The 25,565-nt window shown below is 40.0% G+C and overlaps 3 protein-coding genes across 4 annotated transcripts; 1 reads left to right on the top strand and 2 right to left on the bottom strand.

Moving 5' to 3' along the window:
- The first annotated feature begins 474 nt into the window (after positions 1–474).
- LOC140794957 (zinc finger CCCH domain-containing protein 14-like) lies at positions 475–5,268 on the top strand. Of its 2 annotated transcripts, XM_073147258.1 has the most exons (3): positions 481–724; positions 1,524–1,584; positions 4,322–5,268. In XM_073147258.1, the coding sequence occupies exons 1-3, from the start codon at positions 649–651 to the stop codon at positions 5,079–5,081; spliced, it is 897 nt and encodes a 298-aa protein (XP_073003359.1). In that variant the 5' UTR covers positions 481–648; the 3' UTR covers positions 5,082–5,268. The 2 variants fall into 2 exon arrangements, with proteins under 2 accessions (XP_073003358.1, XP_073003359.1); XM_073147257.1 differs by lacking the exon at positions 1,524–1,584 and having other exon boundaries at positions 475–724.
- A 242-nt stretch (positions 5,269–5,510) lies between these two features.
- On the bottom strand, positions 5,511–6,530 carry LOC140794960 (18 kDa seed maturation protein). The gene is made up of 2 exons (XM_073147259.1): positions 6,340–6,530; positions 5,511–6,056 (listed from the first exon to the last, which is right to left on the bottom strand). The coding sequence occupies exons 1-2, from the start codon at positions 6,445–6,447 to the stop codon at positions 5,727–5,729; spliced, it is 438 nt and encodes a 145-aa protein (XP_073003360.1). The 5' UTR covers positions 6,448–6,530; the 3' UTR covers positions 5,511–5,726.
- A 998-nt stretch (positions 6,531–7,528) lies between these two features.
- Positions 7,529–16,422, bottom strand: LOC140794667 (G-type lectin S-receptor-like serine/threonine-protein kinase LECRK2). Its single transcript, XM_073146792.1, has 2 exons — positions 16,126–16,422; positions 7,529–8,373 (listed from the first exon to the last, which is right to left on the bottom strand). Exons 1-2 carry the CDS (start codon positions 16,339–16,341, stop codon positions 7,633–7,635), a joined length of 957 nt encoding a protein of 318 aa, XP_073002893.1. The 5' UTR covers positions 16,342–16,422; the 3' UTR covers positions 7,529–7,632.
- Positions 16,423–25,565: the final 9,143 nt, after the last annotated feature.

The raw sequence follows: 25,565 nt of genomic DNA, 5'->3' as shown, positions 1-25,565 counted from the left end.
TTATTTCGGAATTAATGAGATTGATGCAAGAATTACCAACATGGCCGTTTGTACCAGAAGATTGTGTCATGTCTTTCAGTTGTGAGATTTTTGTCTGGTTCCAGAAGATTGTATCATGTCTTTCAGTTGTGAGATTCTTGTCATCCACGATTGGCAATTGCTTATTTTCAATTGTGCACCTGCATTCTTAGTAAAATGTCAAAAAACACCCTAAATTGCACTTAAATTTGTCATTGGATTTTTAAACAACTAAACAATGATCGAATTGAAAAGGGGGTGTAAAATGAAAGTAAACACATTTATTGTAGAATGTGAAATGAAAAAAAAATCCCAGAAGAAGGGGTAATATCGTCATTACATTATCCTTCGCTCGTGCTCGAAAATTTTTGGCCTCACTGACCTCATCTTTTGCCACGCGGACTCCAAACCCCTCAAAAGTTAACCATATTTAAATCCATGCCTCGCGTCCTCCCTATAAGTAAATGCGGCCCCCTCATTTTTCCCTTCCTTTCTCACTTGCTTCGGGGGCCTTCCATTCTCCTCTACCGGAAACCCTAGCTAGGGTTTTGGCCATTTCTCGGCAGATCTCTCGCTCTCTTCGTCTTCTACTTTCCTCGGCCGCCCTATTGTTGAGATCTAGCCATTGCCATGGAAGCCGGTTTTCGCAAGAGAGGGAGGCCGGAGGCGGCGAACGGTGGGGCAGCCGGTGCGAAGCGGCCGAAAGGTGAGGCTTCTGCTTCTTACTTTCCCAATCTGTGCTTTTATGGATCGATAGTTTTTTAAGATCTTGGGGTGGTTTCTTGGTGGGGAGCTGCTTTTCTAGGGGTTCAAGATCGTGAATGCTGAGTTTTGATTTAGTTATCCTTTTTTATTGCCGTTGATTTATTTGCACTATAGTTCTTAGTTATGTAAATTTTGGGGGAAAGTTGCTTTCTATAGCTGTTCCCTTCTCTTTCTTGGTTACTGTTGTCGGTAATTATCTGCTTATTTATGTTTTCCGTCATTTCTTTGATATATTGGTCTTCATGCTGCTGCCTCTTCTCTTGTCTTTAATTTAGTACAGTGGTATATCCGTTTACTTCTGTGCATAATTGGCCAATTGTCAGTATGTAACTATATATTTAATGGCCTTGTGGTCATAAGTATATAGAGGTACCCGTCAGTTATCAAACCAGTAGAGTTCTGCAATGATGTGGTGCTGGAAGATCAGAGTTTTTAGCAAAAATAAAATCAGTTTGAGTAGATTTATTTCCTAAAAACAGTTCAGTTGAACTGTTTGGGCCTTGATTTTGTTTTATGTTTTGAGTGATGTCCTTTGAATTGCCTAGGTACAAGATAAAATCTTTATTAAGCTCAGATTTATTCAGAAGGGTGATAATTGTAGAGGAACTTTCTTATTGAAAGTTACAGTATTTCACATATATTCTTAACTAACATTGAGCATTGAATTTGTACTTGAATTATAAAGATTAGTTAAATTAAAAGGTTGCAACTGAGAACATATAATTAATTTCATGCAACAGAAATGGAGTCATACCAAACTGGTCTAGGAAGCAAATCGAAGCCATGCACCAAGTTTTTCAGGTTCCAATCTTAACTTATCTAAAAAGGATATCATAACGGTAACATCTATTTTGCTGCAATTTCTGTTTTTGATTAAAATCTTTTGTACTTTAAAGAAATGCATCTAATACTAATGAATTGGTACTAAAGATTGTGATACAGGTTCTTGAGCATTAAGCAAGTTGACAATATTGAATGGAGTAATATGAGAACTTACAGTTCCGCTTTATTATGAAACTCACAAACTGTATGAATGCCAGGAATCAATGCCATTACTCTATTTTGCTGCAATTTCTGTTTTTGATTAAAATCTTTTGTACTTTAAAGAAATGCATCTAATACTAATGAACTGGTACTAAAGATTGTGATACAGGTTCTTGAGCATTAAGCAAGTTGACAATATTGAATGGAGTAATATGAGAACTTACAGTTCTGCTTTATTATGAAACTCACAAACTGTATGAATGCCAGGAATCAATGCCATTACATTTGTGATATATTGTTTAATATTACTTCAGATTGTTTAACATTACAATCTGATTGCTTTACATGTTATTTATATGTTCATGGCGAAGGTTCCATTGAATGGCCTCTGTTAACAAGGTTCCATTGAATGTTACAATCTGATTGCTTTACATGTTATTTAACATTACAATCTGATTGCTTTATCACCATATTTTGCATAAGTTTAGAGCCCTCTGTTAACAAGGTTCCATTGAATGGCCTGCCTTAATTTGATTTTTTATCTTTAATCTTGATATTATTGTTGAGAAGACAAAAGAACTTTTAGGTTAAGAAGATGGGTGAAATGTGTCAAAACAGATGTTTATGTCTGGCGGTCGTGGCTAAGTATATGAATACTTGGCTAGTCATACCATAGGATAGTCAAATCCTTGGACTAAATCCTTTTCCCCTTCTGAGAATTGAGTCTCCTAGGAATGCCATGTTTAGACATGGGGCTTGTTGATTGCTACTCATCACTCTTGCTATATTGCTGGCACCGAAAGTTGCACATGACTGTCGCACATTGACTCAGTTCCTTTTTTATGTAAAGCTAGTGGAACTACATCAATTTTTGGTTGAGAATAAGATTGCTATTGGGTGTGGTTTTGTGCTACAGCAAATTTAGACATGTAGAAATCCATGATCCAATATTGAGTTTAAATTTGAATACCTAAAGCCAATACCTTTACACCATGCATACTACAGTCAACATGATACTAGTTTGTGCCAACCTAGTTTCAGCCACTTGAAAGATTGGTTTCGTTACTAACCCGAGAATATATACATTGATATATGTTTGCATTGGCATTTCTAGTTGATACTGACCAGTCTGCCTGAATGACATGCTATGCGCCATACCACTGCTGGAGTAGTGCAGTGTGCAGCACTGTCCAATACAGGAATGTTTTGAAGTATATGCACAGACTTGCTTATTAGGTTTATGCTCTCCCAGATAATATAAGAAGCTTGTTATCATCTTAAGCCAGACAATAAGAACAGTAGATTACTTCTGGTGTGAGCGTTTTTTTGTGATGAATTCTTTAGTGTAATGCATTTTTTGTTTTTTTAGTTATTTGGTCACATCTTCAGATGAAATGCATTATGAAAAAAAAAGTTTTTCTTGTATATGTTGTATTTGCAGCACATCTTCCAGTTGAAATGTATTCTGTAGGAAAGTTCCCTCATTTATATATATGTGTGTGTGTGTGTGTGCCAAATTTGTTGCATGCTTGGAGACATGGCTAGACTAGATTTCTCAATTTCCATTGAGAAATAGGAGTTGCTATCTCATTTGAAATGCCTAGAAATAAATATAATTTGTGGAACTTGAATCATATTCACTTTTTAGTAATCCTTTGTACATATATTTACCAGTTAAATGATTCTGTAGAGAAGAACATTTTTGTTTGACTTAAAGTAGAAAGGCAACCGGGTGATCCATGTTTTAGGGCACATGGGAACATGATGTAACTCAGATCCTCTCTTAACTAGAGAGCAGATAATTTGCAAAACCAAGTTAGGAGCCTTTTCCTGATTTGTGCAATGTCATCTATCTTAATTATTTTGTGAAGGATATTATTAGTAATGAGTTGTTTGGTTGTGGTTGTTAAAGAACTGTCCCGATATAGTTGTCACCTATGTGCTTGTTACCTAAAAATGTGATGATCTAGAGGTGAGATGGGTTTTAATTCCCTTTTTAATAAGAAATATTTGCCTATATGCTCGTAAGGTGTTTACAACATTCAGCAATGGTTTCCAATCAACATTTGGGGTCTTGACAGATGGATGATAACTCAATTGTAGGGCTTACTTCCCCCTATCTAACCAAATTTGTGCTTGTTCAACTGATAGAGAACATAATTATAGGGGTTTTCCCCCTGTTTAGCCAGATTTTGGCAGACATTGACTTTGTGGTTTGTAACTAAAAATTCATAATCACTAAATGCATATCCAAGTTTGTGGAATATGCTGCTGGGTGTTGTGTTTTTGGGGTGAGGTTTTTACCTCTGGCATTCTAAAATTCTTAGCAGAAGCCTGTGTAGCATGTTTTCTGTGCATGTTTTATTTGAATGATTTTTCCTTGTTTGGCAGTCTCTTTATAAGCTTATGATTTCCTCTTTTTTTAAAGTTGCTTCAACTTTCTTTCTTTAATTCAATTTCCTTATTTTACACTAAAGATGTCTTCTTCCTTTATGAATCGCTACAATGCAAATTATAGAAGTTTAAAGCTGATATCGTGTAAATCTTGGTGCAGCACTGCTGGTTGCCCATTTGGTGAAGGCTGCCATTTTCTGCATTATGTTCTTGGCGGATACCAGGCTGTTGCACAGATGACCAACTTAGGCAACCCCGGTCATGCTCCTCCAGGAAGACCCCCAATGGGTCCTCCTCCCGTCCCTGATGGTCCTGGCCCTGCTGTCAAGTCACGTTTATGCAACAAGTACAACACTGCAGAAGGCTGTAAATTTGGAGACAAGTGCCATTTTGCCCATGGCGAGAGAGAGCTTGGCAAGCCCTTCCTCCCATCTCAAGATGGTCCTATTCCACCTCCAATGGGGGGAAGATTTCCTGGTCGCCTTGAACCACTTCCACCGGCTGGAGCAGCAGGTGTTCCAGGAAGCTTTGGTGCCTCTGCCACTGCTAAGATAAGTGTTGATGCCTCTCTTGCTGGTGCTATTATTGGGAAGGGAGGAGTCAATACGAAACAAATATGTCGAATTACTGGAGCCAAACTGGCTATCCGTGAGCACGAGTCCGATCCCAACCTGAGGAACATCGAGCTTGAGGGAAGTTTCGATCAAATTAAACATGCTAGTGCGATGGTCAGAGAACTCATCGTCAGCATTAGTGCTTCAACTCCACTGCCTGCCAAGCCTGCCGGAGCAGCCCGCGGTGGTTCTGGTAACAACTACAAGACCAAGTTGTGTGAGAACTTTGGCAAAGGTTCCTGCACGTTCGGGGACCGATGCCACTTCGCTCATGGGGCTAGTGAACTGCGCAAGACTGTTCTTTGAGATCCATCCCTCTATCCAAACTTGTTCCCAATGAGCTTCCTTTTAGGGGGGTTGTCAATCCCTTCTATCTGGTGTATTTTCTATTTTAGGGAGGAATAACTTTTAGGGTTTAGCCTTTTTTTTTCCATCTGATGTATTCTGATTTCGCATGGTTGATAAATTAATTTTGGTAGCTGGATGATTTCTAGTCTTGCTGTGCTATCATGTATATTGATGCTTTCCTAGGGTAATAACGATGTGTTCTAGATGGATGGTTCGCATTAATTTGTTCTGATAGCTTTGGAGGCAGTACAGCATCTTGTGTGTTTATAAGTTAGACTCGACGTGAAGAAAGATCCAAGTATTCTTTGTGATGTGTTCCAAATTGAGTAGTTCTAATACCTAGTAGTGACTAAATAAATAGGTTTCATAATCAAGCAGCTTTACATGTTGGATAGAATTTTGCGGTATATATAATACAAGAGAATGAAGACAATTTGATTACACGCATTTTTATCTTGTTAAAAGTACTGTCCATAAAGACTACAAATAAAACGCGACCCTCGGCTAGAAACGAATAATAGAATAAACCCCGACAACTTTTAGAGACAACATCGTGCAACCAACTAAATCATCGTTTGAAACGACGATGGCATGAGAAGTGGCTCAGGTGTAGTGGTGGCCGGTTCCGGTGGCGGCCGGGTAGTCGCTGCCGACACGTGGGTTGTGGGCTGCTGTCGGCCTCGCCGTACCGGTAGCGATACCGATCGGGCGAGACTCGGCCACTCCGGCCTCCACGTGACCACCGGTGGGGTAGCCGGCGGCCTGTCCCGGTGCCCCTTGGGACGGGTGGTACCCGGCGCTCGCCTGCATCTTCAAGGCGGCATTGCGCTCCATCGCCTCCCGCTTCTCGACCTCGGCCTCGTGGATCCTCTCCTGCTTCTTTTGCTCCGCCACCTCCTTCTCCAACGGATGATGGGCCGTTACCTTCTCCACCTGCGGCCCAGTTCACCCAATTGTTAAATGATATCTATCTCTTATTCTAGAGAAGTTTTTCATCACACAAGGAACTTTTGCCATATATATTCTCATTTAACTGTAATTTTTACTTAATGTTCATGTAATCATATATGAATCTAAAAGATCATATATTCTTCTAACGCTAATCGAGAAACGTAATATAGAACAAAAGTAGAGTGAAGCGCGTATAAGGATCTCCTTATTCCAAGTCAACTCAGGATAAGAATTCTCATAAAAAGAGAGAGAGATGAAGGCAAACCTTCTCCTGAACAGTGGCTTTAGTCTTCTCCATTCCTGCCTTGGCCGACGCGCCGATGTTGGCAACCGTCTCCTTGGCCGAGGCCACGGCGCTCTTCCCACCTTGCATACTTATCCAAAATTCTATTCTTATTCACTCCTCTTATCCGACCTCTGCAAGGATTACTAAGATCGATCTCGGATAAGGTTAGATATCGGTAGGGAAGCGAACATTTATAAGTTCAGATGTGCAGCTACTGCGGGGTGACACGTTTCACGTAGAGGACACTTGGAATCGTCTCGAGGATTCACAGAGGACATGTGTCGGGTCCTTGGGGTAACAGTTTTGTACGGTTCTAAACAGTTCGAACTTTCAAGTATGCTTGCCCGACTGTCTTTTAGATTAATATTATTTTAATAAAAAACTTTGAAAATAATATAGAACCTTTCAGCTATTTATTATAGAAATATGTCTCTCGAAATGGGCGATGGTGTAGAAGATAATTATCTCTATTAATACATCTTTTTCCATTTCTAATAGGAAAATGCAACCAGACATGCAAGCATTCACCATATATACCAGAGGAATAATTGACTCAAATAGAATGACCCACATTGCTTCAATGGTTTCTTTCTCCATCTCGTACTCCATTTCATGAGTATGAATGATATCAAGCTGAGCAATAATTAAACATACGAACATCATCTTATAATTACCAGACCAACTAGATATTACAACTCGAATCACCAGCTATACGAGAGGTTTAATCACCAGCACAAAGAGTATAGATTCAGTGTGAGTCGACTTATGTGGCTCAGTCAGAATATTTTTGTTAAATACACAGACGACTTCAACGAGATGATATAAAGGTTGAGGGGATATAATTAAGACCATAAAATATGTGCAATTAATATATTAGCAAGCATACGAGGATATGCTTTGAGAAACTAAAATGAGGTCAGTCCGCATTAGATCTCAATCTTAACACACTAGTTGTTGGAGTTTAACCTCTCACATAAATATTTTCTTACTATAAAAGTGTTTAGCTTATTATTTAATTTAATTACCAAGGAGGGGCGAACTATGTCGAGTCTTTGAAGACAAACAAAAAGGAAACATCGACAAATAACAGAACAGCACTAGTGGTGGTACTGTTTTACATAAAGACATAAAGGAGATCAGAGATTGTTTTCTTTTTTCTTTTGTTTTTAGAAATTGATCAGAGATAGTTGTTATTAGTCAAATTATATAATTAACTATAAATTTGTCATTCACAATAAACACCACAAAGTGCTCAAAAGTTATAACATTGAGCTAACAAAAAGAGGAAGAAGGATCAGGTGGAGCAGAAACATCCACAGTTCCCTCTAACATCTGAACCACTTTATGCATGGCTGGCCTCAGTGATGGCTCCTCCTGGGTGCACCAAAAAGCCACCATCACAAACCTCTCCACCGTCCCCATCTCCGCCGCCGCCTCCTCGTCGCCCTCCACCAAGACCTCCATCCTCCGTCCTCTCATGCAGTCGTAAGCCCAGAACGTGAGCACCGCCGCCGCCTCGTCCTCCGCATCCTGCTCTAAATTTTTCCTACAACATACCAACTCCAACAACATGACGCCGAAGCTATACACGTCCACCTTCGCGGTGATCGCCGAGTTTCTGAACCACTCTGCCGCGACGTACCCCCTCGTCCCCCTGATGCCGGTGTTCGTGCGCGTCTGATCGGGGCGGAGGAGCTTTGCGAGTCCGAAATCCGATATCCTCGGGACGAAGTCGTCGTCTAGAAGTATGTTGCCGGGCTTTATGTCGCAGTGGATGATCTGGGCACAGCACTCTTCGTGCAAGTATTGGAATCCTTTCGCTATTCCTATGGCTATCTTGACTCTCAGGCTCCAACTAGGCCTTGGGCTTGTGCGCAGGAATTCGGTGAGAGATCCGTTGCTCATGTATTCGTAGACCAACATCCGATGCGTCCCTTCGTTGCAAAATCCGAGCAATTTGACTTTGTTTCTGTGGTGGGTCTGCCGGATCGATCTCACCTCATTGATGAACTCCTTCTGATGCGGACATCACTGATAGGACGCGATGGCGTGTGTACCAGCGCAGGAGGCGCCGACAGCTGATGATCCCTCCTATAGGGATCTGGTTCTGATTTTTATTTATTTAGGGTGTCTTTTGTTTATTTCCTATGTAGGGTGTCTTTTGCTTAATTCCATTGTAGGTCTATATATAGACCCGTTGTATTTCCTTTGGAACTGAATGAAAGTTTATGTGATCTGTTCTCTAGAGGATTTTGGTGTGAAACCTTTTCTTAGGGTGGAGGTGTGAAACCCCATTCCTTTCCTTCTTATTCCTCTACTTCATTTTTCCTCCATCACGTTTTGCATCATTTTGGTATCAGAGCGAAGGATCCTAGTTTATGGACGCCACTCCTCCCGGGTTCTACGCCGCTCCACATTTGTTCTTCGCACGACCAATCGCTCCACGAACACCGGAACGTCAAGAAATCCGGCGTACAACGAGCAAAGAAATTACCGTCGACGAGAAACAACAAAAATATGCCGTCATAGAGGAATCTCTACCGTGTAAGATTCCAAATCCTTAAAAAATTTGATTGTTGTTGCATTATCTAGTTTCCATCGTTATTTTTATTTGTTTTTAGAAAAAAGAAAAAAAAAATCAGTGTTTCAAATTTTCGAAAATTTCATTTTTGCTTTTAATTCTATTAAATCCCAACCAATTCCTTCTTCCCCTAAACCTCCTACCAAATTTCCTATTTATTCTCTAACATCCCAACAAATCCTATCTATCCTAATTTTCATCCCTCCAATATTTCCAATTTTCAAATTCCCTCCCTAACTTAAAACCAACCCAACCCCATTAAACCCATCAGACCTAAACCCAAAACCCGTTAGCCCAAAACCCAAACTTTATTAGACTAAACCCACAACCCCTTAATCATTTCCTCCCAACCCGTTACCCGACTTCATCCCTCACACCAAAATCCTAACCCGACGCCGTCTCGCCGCCCAACGCCGCCCCGCCCGCTCGCGCCCGACGACGCCGCAGGGTTTCGCCCCGCCCTGACGACGCCACCTGACGCCGTCACTCCAACCGACGACGCCGCCCCGGCTCTGCCTCGCCCGACGACGCCGCCCCGGCTCAGCCTCGCCCGACGACGCCGCCAGGTTTCGCCCCGCCCCGACAACGCCACCCGACGCCGTCGCTCCATCCGACGACGTCGCCCCGACGCTGCCCCGCATCAGAATTGTTAGGAATAGAATGTAATTATCAACTAAGGTTGAAGTTTATATGAAGTACCACAAAGAAACATATATGCACTGCCTCTAATGTTCATGTTTCCCATCCTTTGGACAATCAGGTCACAGAATATTCTTTATTGAAGTGTACAGGAATAAATGTTGCCATAGTGGAGTAAATTTGTAGAAAAGAATGAAACCACAATGGACTGTACCCCATAATGTAAACTTCAGCAAATAAAGATGCGGAATAGTAACTCAAAGAAAATTCTGTGACCTGATTGTCCAAAGGATGGGAAACATGAACATTAGAGGCAGTGCATATATGTTTCTTTGTGGTACTTCATATAAACTTCAACCTTAGTTGATAATTACATTCTATTCCTAACAATTCTGATGCGGACATCACCGATAGGACGCGATGGCGTGTGTGCCCGCGCAGAGGCGCCGATAGTTGATGATCCCTCCTATAGGGATTTGGTTCGATTTTTATTTATTTAGGGTGTCTTTTGTTTATTTCCTATGTAGGGTGTTTTTTGTTTAATTCTATTGTAGGTCTATATATAGACCCGTTATATTTCCTTTGGCACTTAATGAAAGTTTATGTGATTTGTTCTCTCGAGGATTTTGGTATGAAACATTTTCTTAGGGTGGAGGTGTGAAACCCCATTCCTTCCCTTCTTCTTTCTCTCGTTTCATTTTCCTCCACTACGTTTTGCATCATTTTTGGTATCGGAGCGAAGGATCCTAGTTTATGGACGCCCTCCTCTCGGGTTCTACGCCGCTCCACATTTGTTCTTCGCACGACCAATCGCGAGGAACGTCAAGAAATCCGGCGTACAAGAGCAAAGAAATTAATCGACAAGGAACAACAAGAATGTCATAGAGGAATTACCGCATGATCAGGTACATGCTCTTTTCAATGTATTAAATATTTTTGGGTCATTTTTTTTCTAGTATCATCTCTAAATTGTTATCAATTCCTGCTGTCCACATATAGTGAGGGAGAGACTACATATAAACCTTATATGCTTTAGTCCTGATATTAAGAGATGAACTGTGCCAAATAGAATATTAGTATTATGTTAATTTTTGGAAAGAAATTTAAAGGGTTTGGCATTTATTAAATGTGACTTTTGTTTAAAAACAATTAAATCTTGACATTAGTCTTTGAATCCCCTGAACAGAAAATCTAAATTCAATTAAGTATTCATTTTTAAGATTTTCTTGATTGCATAGCATATCATCTCATATCATTTAGATTAAGACATTTGTATTTGGATTAAATATAGGAGACGTCTGCATTCCATTAGGTTAGATTATTATTTAATTTTATTTAAATTAGCAAGCATAAAATTAAAAGATAAAATATAAATAAAAAAAAAAAAAAAAAAAATAAAAAAAAGGATATATATATATATATAAATAAAATATATAAAGCAATACATAACTCATTCATTGCATATTAGTGTATGCCAACACGTAGAGGTAAGGCTTATCTCCTCAGTGATTCTAGTGAGTCAAAGCGAAGAGTAAAAGTATGGATCCCGAACTTAGTAAAAAGTTCGACGACATTATGGGACAACTAGGTACCTTAGCTCAACAAGTCAGAGATACTCAAGATACTTTGCTTGGGTATCAACGGGTGACCGATGAACGACTATATAGGGTAGAAAGACCCCGTGAGCACACCGCTCTTCAAAATGATCACCGCCCTGACCTTGAACGTGGTGAATCTCCCACTCCTTTACCTCGTCAACATTTTCAAGGGAATGAGCGAGATCCTGATGAACGGTACCTTCGAAGCATTAAAATTGATGCTCCGATGTTTGATGGTCGTCTAGATCCGCAACACTTCTTGGACTGGATCAAAGACATGGACCGTTACTTTAAATGGTATGATATGTCGGAAATCCGTAAAGTCAGGTTTCTTTGCCATGAAATTGACTGGGAAAGCAAATCAATACTGGACCAACGTTGAGACTCTTCGTGAGATTAGGGGTGAGCTTCCAATTGAAATTTGGGTTGACATGAAAAATGAACTAAAACGTAAATACCTCCCACCTTCCTATTACCCTAAGCTTCTAGACAGATGGAACCGACTTACCCAAGGGAGTAAGTCCGCTAAGGATTACGTTGCGGCCTTTGATGAATTGCTTGTTCGGTGTAGCGTGATCGAATCAGAAACCCCTATGCAAATCTTGTCCAGATTTAGGGCTGGCCTACGTGAAGAATTGAGAAGTGAACTTTTTGCTCGTAATGTTGATACTTTGGAAAAGGCTTACAGCTTAGTTCAAGACTTAGAAGAGTCTAGACCTAACCACATCCCAAGAAATTATGAAACAAGAACTCAAATTCATAAATCCTCCACAGGTCCTCATCAAGCCAAATCTATTAGTCAATCTTTTAATCGATCTACCCCTAGCCCTTCACAACCCAAGGTAGAATACAAAGGTAAAAACATTGAGAAAGACTTTTCTAAGATTAATCCTCGGGTCAAATGCTATAAGTGTCAAGGCTATGGACATGTTCTTTGCAAATTGTGCAAGCCCATATAAAATAAGTTTAATTGAGGAACCCTTCGAAGAAGACCCCGAGCAAGACTTTGATGGGTATGTTCACCATGTAGACGGTGAAGAAGGAGATTTTGAAGATGAAGAGGAAGAAAATACCCTAGGGTGCCCCTGAGGCACATAGACTCCACAAGGTTACATGTTGTTCGATGTGCCCTCTCTCAACCTAAAGTCAATGATGATTGGAGGCGCAACTCCATTTTCCACACGTTCACGAAAATTGGAGGTAAAAATTGTAAAGTAATTGTGGATAGTGGCAGTTGTATAAATGCCGTGTCCTCCACCATTATTTCAAAACTAAATCGAGAGCGGTTTCCCATCCTAATCCTTACAAGGTTTCGTGGATTAATTCAACCTTATTTGGAAATAAAAGAGCGCTGTTTGGTTCCAATTGAATTCACGACTTATAAGGATAAAATCTGATGCGATGTTTTGACCATGGATGTGGGTCAAATTATCCTTGGAAGGCCTTGGCTATTTGATAATGATGTGCATATTTATGGCCGTTCAAATATCTGCATGTTTGAACATGAGGGTAAGAAAATCAAGATTCTTCCATCACAGCCTAGAGGTGGTAAGATGGAAAAGAAGTCTGATCCCATCCACTCCGACAATAAAGTCAGCTTGATTAGTGCGAGAGGTATTGAACGTGAGATGAGTAAAGGAGCTCCTATTCTGATTCTTGCGGCTCGAGAAATTCTAAATGAGCCTAGTGAATCGATTCCTTTTGAAGCCACTGCTGTGATTGAGGAATTCTCGGATGTCTTTCTAGAGGATCTCCGGATGAAGCGCCACCAATGAGAGATATTCAACATGCTATCGATTTCGTCCCGGGTGCATCTCTTCCTAACTTGCCTCATTATAGACTTAACCCAACTGAACACGCTGAACTAAAACGACAAGTTGATGAGTTATTGAGAAAAGGCTTCCTGAAGGAAAGCTTAAGCCCTTGCGCAGTTCCCGCATTGTTAACGCCAAAGAAAGATGGAACCTAGCGTATGTGCGTCGACAGCCGCGCTATTAATCGAATAACGGTAAAATACCGATTCCCCATCCCTCGTCTGGATGACATGCTGGACATGATGGCAGGGGCCACAATATTTTCAAAGATAGATTTAAAAAGTGGCTATCACCAAATTCGTATACGCCCTGGCGATGAATGGAAGACTGCGTTTAAAACAAAAGATGGGTTATATGAATGGACAGTTATGCCTTTTGGCTTGACTAATGCTCCGAGTACTTTCATGAGAGTGATGACTCAAATATTACGACCTTTTATGAGACAATTTTTAGTCGTATAATTTGATGACATCCTTATCTATAGTCGATCTCGGGAGCAACATATAGATCATCTTCGTCAAGTCTGCGCTGTCTTAAGGAGAGAGCAATTGTATGCAAACCCTAAGAAATGTATGTTTTTGACAAACAAAGTTGTTTTCTTGGGTTTCATTATCTCATCTGAAGGAGTGTCTGCTGACCCTGATAAGATCAAAGCTATCAAAGAGTGGCCTGAACCCCATACCATAAGAGACGTGAGAAGTTTTCATGGACTCGCTACCTTCTATCGTCGGTTCATCAAAGGGTTTAGTACCATTATGGCTCCAATAACAGAATGCCTCAAGAAAGGTGAATTTAAGTGGTCAGCAAGTGCTACTAAAGCTTTCACTGAAATCAAAAGGAAAATGGTGGAAGCCCCTGTTATGCGACTCCCCGATTTTACTAAAGTTTTTGAGGTCACCTGTGACGCTTCTGGAGTTGGTATAGGGGAATCCCGAGCCAAGAGGGTCATCGATTGCCTACTTTAGTGAAAAAGCTGAATGAAACTAGACAACGATATACCACTTACGATAAGGAATTTTATGCCGTGGTTCAATCTCTTCGCCCTTTGGAGGCATTATTTGCTTCCTCAAGAATTCGTAATCTTCTCTGACCATGAAGCTCTTCGCTACCTTAATTCCCAGAAAAAGCTTAATGCCAGACACGGTAGGTGGGTCAAATTTCTCTAGGACTATACGTACACCTTGCGACACAAGTCCGGAGCCAACAACAAGGCAGCTGATGCACTGAGTCGTCGCATGATTCTTCTTTCAAAGATGAACGCAGAAGTAATAGGATTTGATAAGATCAAAACTGAATATGAATCATGTCCGGATTTTCATGAAGTTTACAATTTATTAAGCAATGGAGAGACTCGAGAAATAGATGGTTTCATCGTGCAGGATGGCTATCTATTTAAGTCCCGAAGGTTATGCATTCCTAGCACCTCGTTAAGGGAATTTTTAATTTGGGAATTGCATCTTTGGGGGTTTAGCGGGACATTTTGGGCATGCAAAAACTATCGAAGCTACGGAACATCGATTTTTCTGGCCAAGCTTAAAGAGAGACGTTATGAGACTTGTTAGTCGATGTCATGCATGTCAACTTGCTAAGCAGCGAAAGCAAAATACAGGATTGTACACGCCTTTACCGGTTCCTAATTGCCCTTGGCAAGATGTTAGTATGGACTTCGTGCTTGGACTTCCAAAGACTACCCGAAAGCATGATTCCGTTCTTGTGGTGGTGGATCGATTTTCTAAGATGGCCCACTTTATACCCTGTTCCCGAACTTTTGACGCCTCTCGAGTTGCTAAAATCTATTTTGACGAAATCGTTAAGTTGCACGGGCTACCAAAAACTATTGTATCAGACAGGGATGTAAAATTCACTAGTTATTTTTGGAAAACCCTATGGCATAAGATGGGAACTAAGCTTCGTATTCAACCGCTTTCCACCCACAAACCGACGGGCAAACGAAGTAGTCAATAGGAGCTTAGGTAACCTACCGAGAACTCTTGTCGGCGAGAATCTAAGAGGCGGGATCAAAACGCCAACTACCGAATTTGCATACAATAATTCTCGTTAATAGATCCATAGGTCTCGAGTCCAAGCGAGGTAGTATATGGTTATAAACCTAGACAACCTATAGATCTCATTCCTATGTCCCATTATCATAGGTTGTCTGAGTCTGCATCTGCATTTGCATCACATATTCATGACTTGCATAAAAAATCAGTAACAGAATTGCTCAAAATAATACTAATTATAAAATGCGAGCTGATCTAAGAAGGAGATTCAAAGAATTTAATGTTGGAGACTTTGTGATGGTTCGGATACGTCCGGAACGGTTTCCTCCTGGAACTGTCAAAAAGTTGCATGCACGAAGTGCCGGACCTTTTAAAATTCTCAAGAAAATTATGATAATGCTTATGTTCTAGATCTCCCTAGTGATTTTGGCATCAGTTCTACTTTTAATATTGAGGATCTAGTAGCTTATAAGAGCCCAGATTTTACTCCGGATAACCCACTAGATACCGAGCCTACCTATGAGCCTTGTTTATGAGAGACCCTCTTTACCTCCACTTCCCAATATTCCACCTAACACAGTGAGACGAAATTGATAAAATTTTAGATGATGAAATTATTTCAACTAGAGAAGGTGGATCCCAACGGTATCTAGTACGTTGGAAAGGACGACCTACATCTGATGATACGTGGCTTGATCGTCACGATTTGGAAGTGCATCACCCTGATACCTTAGAGCAGTATGAGAGCAGCAGAGCAGCACACTCGACGGAGTCGACTTCTCTCCCACCCGGGGAGAATGATGCGGACATCACTGATAGGACGCGATGGCGTGTGTACCAGCGCAGGAGGCACCGACAGCTGATGATCCCTCCTATAGGGATCTGGTTCTGATTTTTATTTATTTAGGGTGTCTTTTGTTTATTTCCTATGTAGGGTGTCTTTTGCTTAATTCCATTGTAGGTCTATATATAGACCCGTTGTATTTCCTTTGGAACTGAATGAAAGTTTATGTGATCTGTTCTCTAGAGGATTTTGGTGTGAAACCTTTTCTTAGGGTGGAGGTGTGAAACCCCATTCCTTTCCTTCTTATTCCTCTACTTCATTTTTCCTCCACCACGTTTTGCATCACCTTCTCTGTGTCTTTAAGCAGCCGGTCCAATCTCTTCACTGCGATGGGGTTCTGGGATTTGGAGTTATATGCAAGAAGAATCCCTTTGTAGACCGTGCCAAATGCTCCACTGCCCAATTCATCCTTGAACCCATTCGTGGCATCCTCGAGCTCTTTGTAGGTGAAAGCTCTTAGATTGTTCAACCCTGACATGTTCGGATCGTGGTGAAGTTGCATATAGTTCTACTTGGAATTACGGTATCCCAAGACTAATGCCACAATGGCGACTAAGAAGACTAAGTTGAGGAATCCAGAGCCGCCAAGGAGAGCGGCGATGACGAGAACCGAGCCGTGATCCTTCTTCACGACGGTAATTGCGTAACTGGGCCGTTGTTGTAGTAATAATGAGGAATTGCTTTTGACCACCTTGATCAATGCCTTCCCTCCTACATAACTCCCTTGCCTTCCATTCGACGGCGGCGGCCGCTTCTTCCAAAGAATCCACTCCACGAAAGATCGCCACCGCGCAGTAGCAATCATCCAAGCAGTATTGTCTACATGAATTCATAATAAATGTATTAATATTTATCAAATGTAAACTTATCAGTAATTCGTATACAAATCCTGTTAAACAACTTAATTTGCATATACAAGTTCATATGTGACGGGTCCACATGCTTCGGAAATCAAATGTGACGGGTCCCAAACTCTGTAACCACTGAGTGCCAAGGACAATGTCCGCTCCTCGCAGCGCCAAAGGATACAAGTCCACAATGATGTCGTGTCCTTGCACTCGTATACCGACCCGACGACACAAGCTCTCCGTCTTAAGCTTCGTGCCGTCTCCAATAGCAACGTCAAATCCCGTGGTCGGTTCGGCATCCAAACCCCATCTCCTCACTAACCTCTTTTCTAAAAAGTTGTGTGTACTCCCCGAATTGATGAGGATGTGCACACAATGCTTTCTAACAAACCATCTACTCGTAATGTCCTCGGCGCGAAAGTACCCGAATATGCATGCATCGATATTTCAGCTTGGATATCTTCCTCCGCACCATCCACAACGGCCTCCTCATGGACCTCCTCTGGACACTCTCCATCATCAACAATCTCATCATCCTCCTCAAGATCGTCGATAAGCATCACACTTCTGATCGATTTAGTACACCAATGACCGGGGCTGAAACGCTCATCACATCGAAAGCAAAGGTCATTCGCCCTTCGCTCCTCCACCTAGGCAGGGGTGAGAGTTCGAACGGGGGGAGAGGGGGTCTTGTGCCTCCTCTAACATCGGAAGAAGGTCTCAAAAGTGGTCATGGTCTAGTACTCGCAGCCGCTGTTTTTGAACCCGTAGAATTTTCAACCGACGTTTTAGGTGCAAACCATCCATTTCGTCGCCCAAATTTGTTTTTTGCTGCCATCTTGAGAGCTTTATGCTTTTGTTCTAATCTCACGGCCTTCTCAAAGCCCTCCTCAAGAATAGTAGGACAAAGAGCATGAACATCCGCTTGTATCTCATTCCGCATCCCTAAAATAAATGTGTTCATCAATGTCGGTTCGGGCCAAGGTGACTCACAACGACTACTGACTCTTTCAAACTCAGCTTGGTACTCCAATACGGTCGTTCTCTGAACCATCTTGCTTAATGTGGCAGCAAAATCTTCATATGTCGCTTCCCAAATTTACATATAATCCTCCTACAAAAATCAGCCCATTCGGTAAATCCACCACCACGAATAATCGATTTATACCAATACAATGCCATTCCTTGGAGGTGAAAGCTTGTCATCTGGACTTTTGTGTCCTCCACTGTCCTTTGACAATCAAAGTATTGTTCAACTTGAAACACCCAATCCATTGGATCACCGCCTTCGAATTTTGGAAAGTCCAAACGTGCGATTCTCCCTCAAATAGCGTTGTCGGGTTCGCGAAAGATCCTTGGTTCAGGTCTAAACCTTTGGACATGTTGATCACCTTCTCTAAATCCTCGAGCATGTTCATCACCATCTCTAAAGGGATCAATCTCATCCTCAAAGTGTCAATCCTCTTCATCGACGAAGCACAAAGGTGTCACACGCCTCTCGGGTTCCACCACCGCCGATTTTGGGTTTTGTAACGGAGGTGGGGGATGATGTGTAGGCATAGATAATAGGGAATCATTAACACTCATATGACGCACCTGGACCTGTGAGGTATCGGTTCGATGAGGTCCCACCGCTGGCCTTTCTTGAACCTCCGATCGTCGTTGAAGTGATGACGAACCCAATTGGTTCACGACATATTCCTTGAATTCATAGTGATCCTTTTGAATTGTGTCAACTCTATGCAGCAATGTTTGGAACATGCTCCTAAGTTCATCCATATTCGCACCCATGGATGTTGGTTGACTCGGTCCTGCCGTGGTTGCTCCAAAGGAATCGGCCTTACTCACGGTTAGGGCTCGACAGTCAAGGGATATTAGAAGTTAGGAGAAACCTTGCCAACGATAGAGGTGGAAGGATGGTGAAGAGAGAGGAGGGAGATTAGGGTAGATAGATGATAGAGAGGCAAGAAATCAATATTCCAATAGCATAATAAATTTGGCTGCCATCCACATATATATAGAGGCTAGCCAACAAGTCCTAAAATAATAAGTAACCATAATTCTAGAGGATTCCTGACAATCGCATTCGAACACACAAAAGGCGTTCTAATTCTAGAGGATTCCCGCCGATCGCGTTCGAACGCACAAAATGCGTTCTCTGTATGTGCGAACGCATGAAAGGCGTTCTAACGCGGGCGTTCGAACTCGCTCGACCGTGTTCGAACGTACAATATGCGTTCTCTGTATTTGCAAACCTGATGTAGGCGTTCGCAAGGGCGTTCGCATGCGATCCCTCCTGTGTTTGAACGTGACCTACATGAATTTTATTTTAATAAAAATAAATAACTAATGCAATAAGAAAAAATTTTAACTAAGTGTATCAACTTATGACCTAGTGATCTTCGCCGCACGGACAGAGACGGACCTAGAGCTAACTGACCAAGATACTACCATGAGGAGGCTAAGGGCCCACATGGCTGAGGCACAGAACCGCATGAAGCAAGTATATGACCGCAAACATCGCGAGCATGAGTTTGCGATCGGCGACCTAGTATTTGTGCGTGTTTAGTTGTTTTAGGTGCTCGAGCAACTCGGCCCAGTGGCATGCAGACTGGCATTACCTGAGGGGTCCCGTGTCTACCCAATGTTCCACGTTTCACTCCTGAAGGCTCGAATCGGGACGGACCAGATCATAGGTGGAGACATACCCGACCTAGTAGAGGAGACACCCAGTGGAGCCGGTGAGAGTTCTGGCCAAAAAGCGACGACGTAGAGATGGGAGGCTTACAGGCGGAGGTTTTGGTGAAGTGATTGGGTCAACACTCCGACGATGCTACATGGGAGCTTGAGTCTGAGATAGCCTAGTGCTTCCCTGACTTCACACCTTGAGGACAAGGTGGCGAAAGCGTGCTGGATTATTGTGAACCGGCCCAGAGCTAGTTGGTCCAATCAAGTCAGGTTGATAGAGTGAGTCTAGTCGAGTCAGGGTTAGTCTAGTTGAGTTGAGTCTAGGGTTGCTTGGAGAGTAAGTAACCTAGCATGGGGTAGCCACTATAAAGATGGTGTGGTGAGCACCCTAAGAAGGCAATAGGAATTACCCCCAATTTCCCTTTTCACTCCTCTCTCTCTCTCTCTCCCTCTCTCTCCCTCTCTCTCCTTCCCTCTACCCTCAGCTGGCGGCACCCCCGAGGCCACCTACTACACTCCTAACCCATGCTACCTTCACTCACTCCACTTCCACCCCGCCCACTCACGTGACTAACAGCACCCCCATTGCTCTCAACTCACCCTTCTTCAACCTCACGCCTCCATCTTCCTCCATTAAGATCTCAAACCAGCCTCATCATCATCATCCGGCCTCATCATCGATATGCACTACACTCGTTAGGAGTACCGAAGCTAGTATTATTTCGCTCCATCACCTCAGCACTGAGGAGCAGATTGCCGACTTCTTCACGAAGTCTCTTCCCCTTCCATGCCTTGAGTATTTAGTTAGCAAATTCTCAGTTTATAATCCACCTTGAGTTTGAGGGAGGATATTAGAGTTATTAGATATATATATATATATATATATATATATATATATTATTATTTATTTTATTTTATGATGACCTTGTATAAATAGGATTTTGCTCTCTCTTTCATGATCGAGGAAATACAAAATATTTTCCTCCAAAACTATTTTCTTCTCTCTTCTCCCTCAACCCAATTTAGGGTCAACGCTAATATTGTTACCACCTTGAAATCATACGGACATACACAAATTTCAACAAACTATCAGTCCATCACCCAATTTGTCATATTGATAAATTTCAATAACCTATTACCCATCTTCTCTTGCAATATAAGATCGTAACCTTGAAATCATATGGACATACACAAATTTTAAGGAACCACCAGTCCATCACCCAATTTGTCATCAATTATATGGCAAACTTGAAGAATGCACCAGTCCATTCCCTAACAGTCTTCCAGCAACATAATAAAGATTAGCAGCAATTATCGAATGACGATAATAGATATGTCATGTTAACTAACAAATCAGAGAGCCTTGCAAATAAATAGAAAGATTGATGGGAACAAATCTGAAAGAATTATAACAACGGAAGGAGAAGGAGAAGAACAGAAAGAAGAGAGGAGTTCAATCTACGCATACCTAATAAATCGATTGTCTAATCTTGAACAAAAATAAATCGAATTGATCTGGAGGGATTTGGGGAGTTTCTTGAACAGATTTGAACAAATCTACAACATTCTAACCTAAAGAATCATATATTGACTACTCCAAAATCTCGTTACCCAATTTGTCATCCATTAGGCAAGCTATAGCTACAAATCCAACATTGATAAACTTCAAGATCCCATTATCAATTTTCTCTTCCAATATAATATCTTAACCTAGAAACTGTATAAATGTTGACAAATTTCTAGAACCAATCAGTCCATCACCTAATTTGTCATCCATTATTAGACCTTAACTTAAAAATCGAATAAAAGATTAGCCAAAATCATTGGATAGATGATAACGGGCAAATCATGCCAACTTAACAAATCAGAGAGCCTTACAGTGATAAAGAAAAAGATTAATGGGTACCAAGGAAGGAGAAGAATAACAAGAAGAGATCTTCCGATCTATGCATAATCAAATCAAATCTTTAACTAATAAACTGATTATCTAATCTTGACGAAAAACAAATTGGACTGCTCTGGAGGGATCCGGGAAGTTTCTTGAGTAGATCTGAAATTTTGAAAATATCTAAAAGAACCTAACCTAGAAATCATATCTTGATAACTTCAAAATCCCATTATTCAACTTGTGTTTTCATTATGCAAGCCTATCTGCAAATCCTATCAACATTGCTAAAAACTCCAACAACCCATTTGCCATCTTCTATTGCAATATAAGATCTTAACCAGGAAATTATATGAAGGTCAACAAATCCATCACCCAATTTTTCATGCATTACAAGATCTTAACCTAAGAATCAAATCAAATTGACAAACTTTAATAATGCATCAGTAACATCCCTGATGAAGTCTTTTGGTATTAGAGAAATTATTGAACAGATCATAACAGACAATTAACTTTACAAATAAAAGAGCCTTGCAGATTTAGAAAGTTTCTTAAACAGATTTGAACAAATCTACAAGATCCTAACCTAAAAATCAAATCTCGACAACTTCAAAATAATTTACCCAAGCTTGTCTTCCATTATACTAGCCTATCTAAAATCCTATCAACATTGATAAATATCAAGAGCCCATTACCCATCTTCTTTTGCAATATGAGATATTAACATGAAAAACATATAACATCGACAAATTTTAAGAACCTGTCAGTGCATCACCCAATTTGTCATCTATTATAAGACCTTAATGTAAACAATCTTGACAATTTTAAAAACCTATTATCCAACTTGTCTATCATTATACCAGCCTATGTACAAATCCGATCAACATTTGAAAAACTTCAAGAACACATTACTCATCTTCTGTTGCAATTAAGATCTTAACATGGAAATCATATGAACATACACAAATTTCATGACCTATCAGCCAATCTGTCATATGTTATAAGACTAATCAAAATTGTCAAACTTGAAGAATATTTTAGTCAAATCCCTGACGGAGAGTCGTTCAGAGACACAGAAAAGATTAGCAGAAATTATTACATGATCATAAGAGAAAAATCATATTAACTTCGCATATCAGAAAACCTTCCAGTGATAAGGAAAAAGAACGACAGAAACAAATCAGAAGGAATCATAAGTTCATAACAAAGAAAAGAGAAGAACAACAAGAAGCGAGGAGTTCGATCTATGTGAAAATCAAATCTTTACATAATAATTCGATTACCTAATTTTGAAGAAGAACAAATTGAACTGATCTAGAGGAATCTGGGAAGTTTCTTGGACAGATTTGAACAAATCTACAAGATCCTAACCCAAAAATTATATCTTGACACCATCAAAATCACGTTACCCAACATATCTTTCGATTATAAGAGCTACAGCTACAAATCCTATCAACATTGATAAACTTCAAGATCTCATTACCTATCTTCTCTTCCAATAAAATATCTTAACCTGGAAATTATATGGACGTCACATATTTCAAGAACCCATCAGTCCATCAACCAATTTCTCATCCATTAATAGACAAACTAAAAGTCGAATAAATTGATAACCTTGAAGAATATATCAGTAAAATCCCTGGTGGAGAACTATCAGTGACATAGAAAAGATTAGCAAGGTATTATTGAATGATCATAGCAGATGAATCATATTAACTTGGCAGATCAAAGAGTTTTTTGGTGATAAGGTAAAATCAATGGAAACAAATCATGAGTTATAACAAGTGAAGGAGAAGAACAACAAGAAGAGGGGAGTTTTATATATGTAGATCCAATAATTTGAGTCAAATCTTGAACTAAAACAAATGGAACTGATCTGGAGGAGTCTAGAAAGTTTCTTACTTGAAAAACCTACAAGAGCTTAACCTTAATCATATCTTGACAACTTCAAAAACCCATTAGCTAACTTGTCTTCCATTATACGAGCCTATCTGCAAATCATGACAGTATTGATAAATTTCAACAACCATTACCCATCTCCTCTTGCAATATAAGTTCTTAACCTTGAAATCATATGAACATATACAAATTTCAAGAATCCATCAGTCCATCACCAAATGTATCATCTGTTATTGAACGTTAACCTAAAAATCAACATCAAATTGACAAACTTCAATAATGCAATAGTCAAATCCTAAACAAATGATCTTTTGGCAACTTAGAAATGATTAGAAGCAATAATTGAATGATCATAATAGATAAGTCATTAGTCCATCACCCAATTTGTCATCAGTTATAAGACCTTAACCTAAAAATCCAATTAATATGACAAACTTCAAGAATGTATCAGTCAATTCCCGACAGAGTCTTCCAGCAACATAGAAAAGATTAGCAGATATTATTGAATGATCATAATAGACAAGTTCACATTAACTGACAAATCAGAGAGCTTTGCAGTGATAATAGAAAGATTGATGGAAACAGATCAGAAGGAACCATAACAAGGGAAGGAGAAGAACAGAAAGAAGAGAGGAATTGATCTATGCATACCTAATAAATCAATTGTTTAATCTTGAACAAAAACAAATTGAACTAATCTGGAGGGATTTGGAGATTTTCTTAAACAGATTTGAACAATTCTACAACATCATAATCTAAAACCCAGAGAACTTCAGAAACAATTACACGTACGATCCTATCAACAGAAAGAAGAGAGGAGTCGATCTTGCAATATAAGATCTTAACCTATAAATCATATGAAACGAAAAACAATTTCAAGAACCCATCACCCAATTCGTCATCCATTATAGGCCCCCGTAACCTAAAAATCGTATCATATTGGCAAATGCCACGAACGTGTTGATCAAATCCCAAGAGAGACTTCCAGTGAAAAAGGAAAAGATTAACCGAAACAAACCAGAAGGACTCGTACCAAGGGAAGGAGAAGAATAACAAGAAAGAGATACGATCTATGCAAGAATCAAATCTTTACCTAATAATCGATAATCTAATCTTGAACAAAACAAAATTAAATTGATCTGGACGAATCTGGGAGGTTTCTTGAATGATTGAACGAATCGGACTCACCTGAGGAGGGATCACGGAAAGTTCTAGGGAACAATGTGATCTCGGAACTCGAAACCCTATCCTGAGCCTTCTCTCCGATCTCCTCTTCCTCCCGTCTTCTTCCTCTCCTCATCTCTCTTCGCTTTCCCGCTCTCCCTTCTCTCTCACACTCTCACTCAAATATCAAAGAAAAATAAAAAAAATCCCATCTCTTGATGCCTATATTTATAGAGAGAAATATGACCGTTGGAGAAACAAGCGAGTTAACCGATGTGATTTCCGTGTCAACCTCTATTTAAGTGAATATTCAATGTAAACCCTGAATTACCACTATTTATAATCAAAAGACTTAGGAAATTGCAAAATAACACCCCACCTCTTGACTATATTATAAATAAGTCCTCATTTTTCATTATTTACAAACAGACCCACTCATTTGCTAAGAATTGTTCACCTATGCTTTGACATTTAAGTATGATAATAGACCTTGTCCAACAGCACCATAGCTAATTACTCTGCATTATGAGCCTTATAGTGTCTGATTGTATCATATGTTGATTAATAATGATCTTAACTAGATGGTTGTCGATCGTTTTTGGGTCTTAATGATATGTTCTAGTTGGAGGACAATCATATATCCTTCGAAGAAGCATCATTAATTTCTTGTTAAAAGGATGTTAATCCGTATTACATTGTGCTCGATTAAAGCTAATTCAACACGGTTAAGCTACCAAATAATAAATGTCTATAAGCCTATATTTTATTTAGATTACATTTATGATAGATAATATAATTAGGTCAACTAATACTTATTAAAAAAAACATCAACATAAAGCATGTCATTTTCTGTGCATATTACTTACAAAACACTATTTTCGACCATTTCCGCGCAGCTTCTCATTGCGTAACCTAACAAAAGGCTTATTGTCAAATATCAATTTGTAGATTTCAGAAGAATTTTGGAAGAGGAAACTATTAACCACTCCCATAGAAAAGGAAGAAAATGGCTTCTTTGAGCACAAGTAAATTACTTTTGAATTTTGGATTACCTATTAATCTATTTTAAACCAATCAAAGTTTTTTTTTTATTAATTTATAATTTATCTCACATTCTCTTTCTTTTCTTTTTTTTTTTTTTTTTTTGAATTTTTGGATGACAAATGAAACTAATACTCCCTCCTTTGTGGGAGATTACTATATCAACCTTGATTGGAATCCTAATTGGCACTACTTTTGACT

This window comes from Typha latifolia, chromosome 9 (assembly GCF_019914945.1).
Source record: "Typha latifolia isolate L0001 chromosome 9, TyphaL0001v2, whole genome shotgun sequence".
NCBI lineage: Eukaryota > Viridiplantae > Streptophyta > Magnoliopsida > Poales > Typhaceae > Typha > Typha latifolia.
Note: the sequence above shows the minus strand (reverse complement) of the source record. Positions and strands in the feature narration are given on the sequence as shown.

What these genes read in the sequence shown, in the direction of transcription:
- LOC140794957 (XM_073147257.1), top strand. Translation starts at nt 483, where the DNA reads ATGCGGCCCCCTCATTTTTCCCTTCCTTTCTCACTTGCTTCGGGGGCC. An exon ending in CGGTGCGAAGCGGCCGAAAG is followed by an intron (nt 725 to 4,321) that starts GTGAGGCTTCTG and finishes ATCTTGGTGCAG; the next exon opens with CACTGCTGGTTGCCCATTTG.
- LOC140794960 (XM_073147259.1), bottom strand. Translation starts at nt 6,447, where the DNA reads ATGCAAGGTGGGAAGAGCGCCGTGGCCTCGGCCAAGGAGACGGTTGCC. An exon ending in AAGCCACTGTTCAGGAGAAG is followed by an intron (nt 6,057 to 6,339) that starts GTTTGCCTTCAT and finishes ACTGGGCCGCAG; the next exon opens with GTGGAGAAGGTAACGGCCCA.
- LOC140794667 (XM_073146792.1), bottom strand. Translation starts at nt 16,341, where the DNA reads ATGCAACTTCACCACGATCCGAACATGTCAGGGTTGAACAATCTAAGA. An exon ending in TGCTTAAAGACACAGAGAAG is followed by an intron (nt 8,374 to 16,125) that starts GTGATGCAAAAC and finishes CCGCATCAGAAG; the next exon opens with GAGTTCATCAATGAGGTGAG.